The 10,226-nt window shown below is 45.6% G+C and overlaps 1 protein-coding gene across 1 annotated transcript in view; it reads left to right on the plus strand.

Annotated features, from left to right (window-relative positions):
- The window catches only part of LOC124605875 (titin-like), a 60,617-nt gene extending 51,319 nt beyond the window's left edge, over positions 1–9,298 (plus strand). Inside the window, exon 3 of the mRNA XM_047137823.1 lies at positions 8,546–9,298. Coding sequence (XP_046993779.1) covers positions 8,546–9,298 — 753 coding nt within the window. The remainder of the gene's footprint in view (positions 1–8,545) is intronic.
- The last annotated feature ends 928 nt before the right edge of the window (positions 9,299–10,226 follow it).

Below are 10,226 nucleotides of genomic sequence, written 5' to 3' on the forward strand. Positions count from 1 at the left end.
GGGAACCACGTAGCTTATAGAAAATAGGGGCAAAGACTTTCTGATCTGCCTTCGCAAACGAGTGACCCAGCCCGGCTACGCACAGGTAGCATTAAGTATGTACAGTCAGACAGCTTGTGTGGCGTAGCGTATTTTGCTAGCAGGCTACTGCGTGGGGTTATGAATAAATTTCAGAGAACAACGTTAACTAATTAAATATCGTCACTTCCATATAACTTATGCAATGTAAGTGGTACGCGACAGGAAAGTTGACTGGAGGCATGAATGCTATGTGTTCCATATTGAACTGGAGAGGGAGTGATATCTCATGGCAATAATGGGAGTACAACGTGATGTTAGTAATATGTTTACAACGAATGCAAAAACTGTATGCGAATCATGGGTGTATGTGTGTGTGGATGATTCAATTTGTGTCAGAGGCTGGCAGAGGTGACGCAAATAAATAATAATAATAAACCACGCATGACAATACAAGTTTAGCTCGTTTATGGAATGAATTTTCACCCTGAGGTGGAGTGTGCGCTGATATGAAACTTCCTGGCAGGTTAAAACTGTGTGCTGGAGTGAGACTGGAACCTGAGGCCTTTACCTTCGACAGGTAAGTGCTCTACCAACTGAGACGATTGGTCATGACTCGTACTTGGGTAGCTCAGTTGGTAGAGCGCTTTTGCGTGAAGGGCAAAGATCCCAGGTTCAAGCCTCGTTCAGGCACACAGTTTTAACCTACCAGGAAGTTACATATCGGCGCACACTCCGCTGCAAGTGAAAATTCATTCTCTAAACATCCTCCAAGTTTTGGCTTAGCAATTTCTCCGCAGTACACTTTCTGCAAGTTACGCAGGAGAACGTCTGTGAAGTTTGGAAGGAAGAAGATGAAGTACTGGCAAAATGAAGTTGTTTATTTTGTGTTACAGTACTTCCTCTGTGAAGCTTAGCACCCACTGTGATGAATTGTCGAGGCTCATTGCTGCAGTTGTTTGTCGTGGACTCTCTATACCGCATACAGAACTGCGTCCATATCTGCGTTTGATTAAAGAAAGGCAGAAAGCTGACAGTAACGATGGCGATTATTCGGCTGAAACGACGGGTTTTCGGTTATATCGGCTTTTTCAATGCCAGTTTCACTGAACTGTGAAAAGCGCTCAAAATAGCTGGTTTAAGAAATAACCGATATACGGTTGTTTCTTCCGTTAATGTTCTGTAAATAAGGATGGAAATCGAACAAAGATTGAAACATTTTTTTCTCCCTCAGTTTCAAAACACAAAGAATCACAATATTGAGCTAATAGTCAAACAAAAAAGCCGCTTTTCTCGAAAAGTGAGACGTGGTTTGGTACTACTAATTATCCCCAGTGTTATCCAACTGATTGGAAATTTTTGTAACTCTGCTCAAAAATCGTGTTGTAATAGCGGTTCATACCACTTATTGGGCATTGCAAACAGTCTGTGCTATAGGGTAAAAACTGAGGTTGAAGAACTCTATTTTTCGTGTTAATTTGTCCGTTTTCATTTGTTAAAAGCAGATAAAGGCATGTTGTGTATACAGGCAGTAAATGAGTCGGTTTGTGGTTTTATTTTAAACTGAGAGTGAATTGTTAAGTTCCAAGTTTTCCCCTTATATGATGTCGCAATTTTGTTGTGACTTCTCCCAATTTTAATCTTTTAAAGTAATGGACTAGCGTAATTCACTGATACCACACTTCAATACCTCAGATGAGGAATGGTTCCATTTTGTAATACGAGTGATGTTCGACTATGACAGTGAGAAACTGCCGTATAGACCTGATAGCCCAAGTCCTGCACACTGCTTCTACACGCATACCATCTGATAGCCCACGCCACATGGTAACTGGTACATTATAGACCCAGTAAAGCTATACCGATTCTTATACTATTCGTTTGATGCCCGTTTCTGTCGGTATTGTTATTAACATAGAACTGACCGTTCTTCTCGTTTTCTATTATAACACAATATTTCAAAGCAATGCAAATTTTACGAATAAAAAACACTCGTTGCTTTAAAAAGAGCCGACCGGTATGACCGAGCGGTTCTAGGCGCTTCAGTTCGGAACCGTGCTGCTGCTACGGTCGCAGGTTCGAATCCTGCCTCGGGCATGGATGTGTGTAATGTCCTTAGGTTAGTTAAGTTTAAGTAGTTCTAAGTTAAGGGGACTGTTGACCTCAGATGTTAAGTTCCATAGTGCTCAGAGCCATTTCAACCATTTGAACCTTAAAAAACGTTTTATTTAAAAACGGACGGGTTTAGCATTGTTGCAATGGGTAATTGATATTGCGACTATTTTATCCGGTTATTAATAAAAAATAAAAGCACCTGATATGACAAAGGCCAAACAAATACCGAAAAATATCCGTACCGGTTTTAGCCAGTCAACGAAGCAAAGTTGCTTTTTGGAAAAAAATTTACTCCTAGAAAAAAAAACATCACATATTTTGGATTCGCATGTTTTCTTCGCAATGCAATTGTTCTCAAATGATTGGAGGGGAATTATTGGTTCATTATTTCAAACAATGTCTCATCACAGCCTGATAATGAAGTGGTTATCTTTCCGTCATTGCCCATATTTACTACGATACTTTAGTGTAGAGTAACTGACTGCCCATTGTTCAAGGAATTTGCAGTGAATTGAGCGTGCGAATCTGACGGAAGCAGCAATTGGCAGATTGAAATTTTAGTCATATTTCGAAATCCGTATCGCCAGATCTTTCAGAGGTGATACTAGGTTAAGACACAGAGTGGAGAAAGGGAACTCTTCCGGGATATGATCCCACAACCTTTCCGCTTCCAGCCAAACGTTCTACTGCTCGCTACACCACCACATGAGATATATGCTTGCTGCATTCACGAGACACTGCAGTTGTGTCTGGTTAAGGTGGGTGTTTGCTGGGTGACAATGGTATCGTTTTCACAATTCCATTTCAATTCGTCATAATTCAGACAGTATGTATCAAATGCATATAAACTACATGCTAAAACCTTCCTCACAAATCAGCGTATCTGTTAGTAAAAAGCGCCAAATTTCGTGAGACTAGCCTACCTACACAGACGGACGCAAGCAAGCGACTTAAGTCATGGCGTACCTCCTAATATCTGGTCGCAGGTCTTTTTCCGCGGCGTAGTGCAGCAACTCAACGTAGCATCGACTCAACTGCGAAAGTGTTGCCGACGCAGGGTTTTGTGCACGAACTGACCTCTCGATTATATACCATAAGTGTTCGACGGAGTTCATGTCGGGCTATCTGGGTGGCCAAATCGTTTGCCTGAATTGCCCAGAATATTCTTCAAACCAATCGCAAACAACTGTCACCCGCTGACATGGCGTATTGTCTACCATAAAAATTACGTAGCTGTTTGGGATCATGAAGTTCATGGAAGGCTGCTAATGTTTTCCAAGTAGCCGAACATAACCGAGTAGCCAGTCGATTCCATATAAACACAAACCACACTATTATGGAGCCACCAACAGCTAACACTTGTTGACACCTTGGGTCCACGGATTCGTAGCGTCTGCACCACACTCGAACTCTACCACGAGCTCTTATCAACTGAAATCGGTATTCGTCTGAGCAGGCCACAGTTTTCCAGTTTTCCAGGGTGCAACTAATACGGTCAAGAGCACAGGAGAGGCGCTGCAGGCGATGTCGTGTTGTTAACAAAGGCACTCACGTCGGTCGTCTGCTGCACATAGCCCATTAAGGCCAAATTCCGCCGTATTGTCCTAGTGGGTACGCTCGTCGTGCGTCCCACATTGATTTCTGCGGTTATTTCACGCAGTGTTGTGTGTCTGTCAGCATTGACAACTCTACGGAAACGCCGCTGCTGTCGGTCGTTGAGTGAAGGCTATCGGCCACAGCGTTGTCTGTGGTGAAAGGTAATGACTGATTATATATATATATGAACCTATCTTTTGTATGCAAGTGTAGCTGTATCAATGTATTATAAGAAAATATTAATTTACGTGCTTCTTATGTTCCGAATCTTAGATCCTTGTCACAAAGACATCTTTTATTCTCAAGTCCGTAAGTCCCGATATTTTCAAACTGGATTTGACAACATCTTGCATAGCTAGTAAAACCCCACATATTAGTAATCGGAATAACGCCAGAGCAATGTTCTATTGACATATTGCTTCGCTGCAAATTACTTTAAGAGTGCAATTTGACACTAATGTTTCGTAATGTTGTCACGTCTAAACCATAGTCAAGTCCAAATCCGTAGGTAGGGTCATCAGCGAAATAGACCACTTAGAACTAAAGCAATTTTTATTACTGACGTCAACGTGGAGCTACAACAGAAGTGAACTCCTGCACGGAGAGTGTCGCTATTTATACAGACATCAAATATTGCAGAATGCTGGTGTTGATATAAACAGCGAATACTTCAGAATGCTGGTATTCATACTTACATCGAATATTCCATAATACACAAGCATCACAAACGTTACACATTTCAAGAACCTTCCTTAACTTATAAATACTTAATAGCAAATTAATGCTAGTGGCTGTGTTTGAACTTGTGATCTGCAGCACGAAATGCTATTAGCTACGCTGCAGTATTGTGCCACTTGCGTGTTAAATGATTTGAAAAAGAGATTGAAGAGGGCAGGTCCTGACAACCTAGCAACGTAGCACTCACTAACAAGTGGGGAGACGACCAGAATCAGTTAGTAGTCGTCTAAAGGATAGTCACAGTCAATACAGTCATGGCCGAAATAGATAGATTTCGAGGAAATAAATGCAGCGATAATGTCCGAGTATAACATTGGTGCAACTAGTGCAGCCGTTATGTTACTGCAGCAGTTAAACTTTCCATTCTGTCTAATGGGATAAATACGTCACAACAGAAATAGCTTCCAAAAGTGAGGTAACAACTGTTCCACTACACATAAACATCATAACAGTGTGGGCCCAAGAAAACCACGACGTTAATAAGTTTGCCATTTCGAGCCTAGAATATGTACTATTTCACAATGTTTAGTAATTTCATTGTATTACAATTACACAAAATGAAATTTCTTGACTTATTTGCGGGTCCCAGAACCTTCCTCGTGGTTTCAATGGAATACGATTAATGTACTGTGAACGACAAATTATTGTTCATTCGCCACTGTGATTCTGGCCAGCCCTGACTTCAGTTATAGGTGTTCGATACCAGAATCGATGCGATATCTCGATAATATCGGAAAAGTTAACTAGTACCGGAGCCGCCGAAACGTATTGATTGCTTATTTATTTCTAAGGTTTTCTTATTAAGAACGAAACGCTGCATGTATGGAAATAGTCTATGTTTTAACGATCCAACATTAACTTCATACTGAAAGCAAATGTAAGAAGCAAATGATAACTTTTCTAAGCGCAAGCAAACTTGACAAACATTGTAAGCTATCAACCTATATTATTAGTATAGCGCACCATAACAACTTTCTCTTTAAGACAAAAGCTCTCCATTTCAATACAAGGTCAAGTGCAGTTTAGTAATTATGTTACGTTTGTATGGAACAAATGGAGGACTGGTTTTCAGGTGTTTCTACCAAAATACCGTGCTCTGCTTATCCAATTGGTTCTGAATGTTTCAATTACTTCTGTACGACTATAGGTCCTGAGTTCAATAATAAAAATCATATTACAGTCGTTTAAGAATATTCTCACCTCAGACTCGTTTACACTGAGGTGACAAAACTGGCGTAGCGATATACGTATATGCAGATGGCCGTAATATCAAGTACACGGTATAAAAGGGCAATGCTTTGACGGAGCTGTCAGTTTTAGTCACGCGATTCATCTGAAAAGGCTTCCGCCGTGATTATGGCCGCACGACAAAAATTGACAGACAGACTTTGAACGCTGGAGCTAGAAACACGGGACATTCCATTTCGGAAACTGTCAGGGAATTTAATATTCCGTGACCCTCACTGTCAAGAGTGTGCCTAGAATACCACACTTCAGACTATTGAACATGTTTTCTGAAAACTGTCTTGAGCACCTACCTCGGCAGACCACACGTGATGGAGATCTCTCAGACCCTGTAGGTAAAAACAGGCCGGACCTTGTCGATGGCGTTAGTATAGAGACGGGGATCATGATGACATCATAACAACTATAGTTACGAAAGTTATTTCATCAGTCAAGAAGGCTAGGAGAGTATTTCTGCTACAAACAGCAGATAAACAGTCGTTAGCATCTCACTTAGTCAGTGATCTGACATCATGTAGTTCCAGTAAGATCGATGTAAAGTTTTTATGGACAAAGTGTAAGCGGACTGTAAATCGTGATCTGGAGAACTATGAACGTAGTAGGTGGATTGAGGACGGAAAAGACCAACAATGTTTTAAGAACGAACTTCTGAAAATGATGTAGAGGCAGAGGCTGTTGCACTCTGCACTCTGGGTTCAAAATGGAATGCGCAATGACGACACTAAAGGTTAGTACAGATTCGGAGAAGCTGTCGAAGTCGATTGATTGTAAGAGGATACGGGATGAATAAGACAAAATTTCTAGCTGGTGTGATGGAAGGCAGCTGGCTCTAAATGAGGAAAATTGTGAGTTAATGTGGATGAAAAGGAAAAACGAACATGTAGTGTTCGGATACAGCATTAGTAGTGTACTGCTTGACACAATCACATTGTTTAAATATATAGGAGTAAAGTTGCAAAGCGACATGAAATGGAACGATTATGTGAGGAGTGTGATAGAGAAGGTGAATAGTAAACTTCGGTTAATTGGGAGAATTTTGGGAAAGTGTGATTCATTTGTGAAGGAAACCGCATATAGGATACTGCTATAGTGGTTTGGATACGTACCAGGTCAGATTAAAGGAATACATCGAAGCAATTAGGAGGCACGCTGCTGGATTTGTTATCGATAGGTACGAAAAACACGCAAGTATTACGGAGATGTTTATGTAACTCAAATGGGAATTAATTATAACATGTAAGCTTTCACGGCCGGCGTCTTCATTAATTAAAACTTCCGGGCTGAATTGCCGTGGTCCATATATAAAACTTCATCTCCTTTCTGACGTTTCGTTGCCTGCTGCGGGCAATATCTTCCGAGGTGAATCGGGGACCGGTTGCTGGGCGCTGGAGGTCCCGCTTGTATAGAGCGCTTAGATAGCGCCACCACTCATCACGTGCTTTCGACTTTAAAACTATCTCTGGCTAGTGCCATGTCTCTCGGTTACAGGTAATCGATTGTCGATTCGTTGGTGTAAAGTCGACCACCGTATCTTGTCTAGTTTTAATCCTTCTTCTTTTTTATTAAAATTATTTTCATGTTTGTAGATGTCCATAGCTTCTCTACACATGCTGGTATAATACTGTGTGGTCCTAGCTATCTCGTTTGTCTCAGTAAATTTTATTTCGTGATCACTGTCTTTGAAAACGCGTTCCGCTACAGCTGATTTGTCAATTTGTCCCAATCTACAGTTCCTTTTGTGTCCGTTAGGTGGGTATCAACACTCCTTTTAGTTGTTCCAATATAAACCATGCCACAGCTGCACGGAATGATCATCCTAGCCAGAAGAGAGGAGTCATAAAAACTTTTGTGGACAGGGCTAATAAAATCTGTGAGCCTATTTATTTGCAATATGAATTAAGCCATTTGCGAACGGCTTTGAAGAGAAATGAGTACACTGACAACGAGATAGATCGAGCTCTCCACCCTAGAAGAAAAGTGTCCGAAAATACACGACAACAACAAACGTCGGTTGGAAAAGTTTTACTTCCATTTATTCATAACACCACGGATCGTATTGGGAAAGTGGAGACAATCTTTCGACCCACCAAGAAAATTAGAGAAAGTTTAAGATCGGTGAAAGATGCACGACACCCGTTAGCTACCCCAAGTGTGTATAAAATTCCGTGTACCTGTTGCATGGTTTATATTGGAACAACTAAAAGGAGTGTTAATACCCGCCTAACGGAACACAAAAGGGACTGTAGATTGGGACAAATTGCCAAATCAGCTGTAGCGGAACACGTTTTCAAAGACGGTGATGATAGCTAGGACCTCACATTATTATACACACATGTATAGAGAAGCTATAGAGATCTACAAGCACGAAAATAATTTTAATAAAAAATAAGAAGGATTAAAACTAGACAATAGTTTTAAAGGCGAAAGCACGTGATGAGTGGTGGCGCCATCTAAGCTCTCTATATAAGCGGGACCTCCAGCGCCTAGCAGCCACACGACGCACGCACGACACACGCGCTTACGCACGCACTCGAGTGCTGCTCGAGATGTCGATGAGAGAGGTGTCTCGCCATGCGAAGGGTTGGCGGATCGTCGTTCGTCGGGGCAGCTCAGGCGACTGAGCTGATCCCGGTGGCGGCCCCGTCCGGCCCCCCACCAATGACGAACCGGCAGTCGACTCCTGACTACGCTAACGATGACTCTTTTACTTATGACGTGCACTCTCGTGACCGAGCGTTCATTCTTATGAACAAGCTCCCTCACGGGGGGGGGGTCCTATCTTTGCCGAGAAGATGACGAAGCGGCCATACTAGCCTTCTGTACCATTCTGAAGGCTGCAACACTACCGCACACGAGGCAGCAAGAGTTGGGTGTGCCACCGAGAGCCTCGCCGGCCGCACTGCAAGAGTTTGCGGGCCCGGCGGCTGTGGCTTCGGTGGGTGTTGCGCCGCTGGATTCGACCATTCGAGAGGTCAATGTGCCCCCGTTTGCCCCTCCGGCCCCAGAGACACAGGAAGAGCCCGTGCCTGCGCTAGTTGAAGCCCCGTCCTACGCTAGGGGAAACCCCGCGGTCTGGACGGGGGCACAGTCAGCTGCAGAAGCCACCGAGGTGGCCGCCATCGAACTGCCGGGCGCAAAGCTTTCTGAGGAGATTGCAGAGGCAGAGCGTCGCGACATCGACCCTGACGATGCCCGCGCGCCCAGAAAGCGCCTGGTTGTGACGCACGACGATTCCGACAACGCCTCCCTGACCTCTGACACCGCGAGGCCGCGGAAGAAGGCGTCTAGGGCCTCCCGCGCCTCCACCACAGAGGCTGTGAAGACGGTCGCGAGCTCCTCCCGGAGCACCGCCAAGCCGAGACCGACAACGAAGACGCAGCGACCCAGTCGTTCGCCTGCTGCCTCCCGGCAGCCTGATGCGGACGCGGCGGAGGACGGCGACGCGCCTCTGGCGCTGCCCCAGAAGAAGCCGCCACCCCCGCCGCCCATCGTCGTCCAATGGGACGGCGCCTACATGGATTTCCAGCAGAAACTTGACAGGGTGGCCACGTCCACTACTGTCAAGGCCGCCGGCCGTGACCTCTAAAAGGTCACAGTGACGTCCAATGAAGAGTACCGCGCGGTGATGGACACCATCTTCACGGATGGCCTCCCGTGCTACACACACCCTTCCGAGCCGCTCAAACTTCTGAAGGTGGTTTTCCGCCATCTTCCCCTCAAGTTTGGCACTGACTACCACCGAGAGGAGCTCGAGCACATGGGCTATGGCATCCGGTCCACCAGCCTTATGAAGTCCCCTAGAACTCACCGAGACATGCCGCTGTACCAGGTTATGCTCGTTGACAACCTGGAAAACCGGAAGATTTTCCAGGTGCTGCCCCGCTACGTAAAGTGCGCGGGCGCCACGAGATCAAATCCTGTGGGCTCACCCGAGAAGGAAAACCGACGTGCTGCAACTGCGGCGGGCAGCACATTGCCAGTTACAGAGGCTGTTCGGCCTCCAAACTGGGCCTAAACCAGCAACGTCGCATCGGCTTCTCCTTCTCGTAAAGTGCACCCGTCCACCAACTTTGTTGCCGCCACCGAGGGCGGACCGTCTGCCTCCTCCACCCAGCGAACGGAGCAGGCCGTTGGCGAGCGGCAGCAGCCGACTGCGCCGTCCGCGGCTTCCCCCGGGCGAGTGGCAACCGCGGCAACCACGCCTGGCATACGGGATGCCGCCCCACGCAGGAGTCGCCGGCGCGCGGGGCGGGCCACCACTGCCGCTGCGCAGCGGACTGCCGCCGACACTCTGCCGCGGCAGCAGCCGGCAACTCGTGCTGCGGCGCCATTGCAACTAGCTGCCGGTGATACACGGCAGTCGCCTTCTACGGAGCGGTCGCAACTAGCCGCCCCCGTAGCGGAGGTCGCCCAGCGGCACCCTCGGATCCCGATCGCTTTTGCGGTCGTTGAGCCAGCTGCTCGAGCAACTCCCGGTGCTCGTCACCGCGGTTACGACGGCCCTTCAGACCGGC

This window comes from Schistocerca americana, chromosome 3 (genome assembly GCF_021461395.2).
Source record: "Schistocerca americana isolate TAMUIC-IGC-003095 chromosome 3, iqSchAmer2.1, whole genome shotgun sequence".
In the NCBI taxonomy this organism is placed as follows: Eukaryota; Metazoa; Arthropoda; class Insecta; order Orthoptera; family Acrididae; genus Schistocerca; species Schistocerca americana.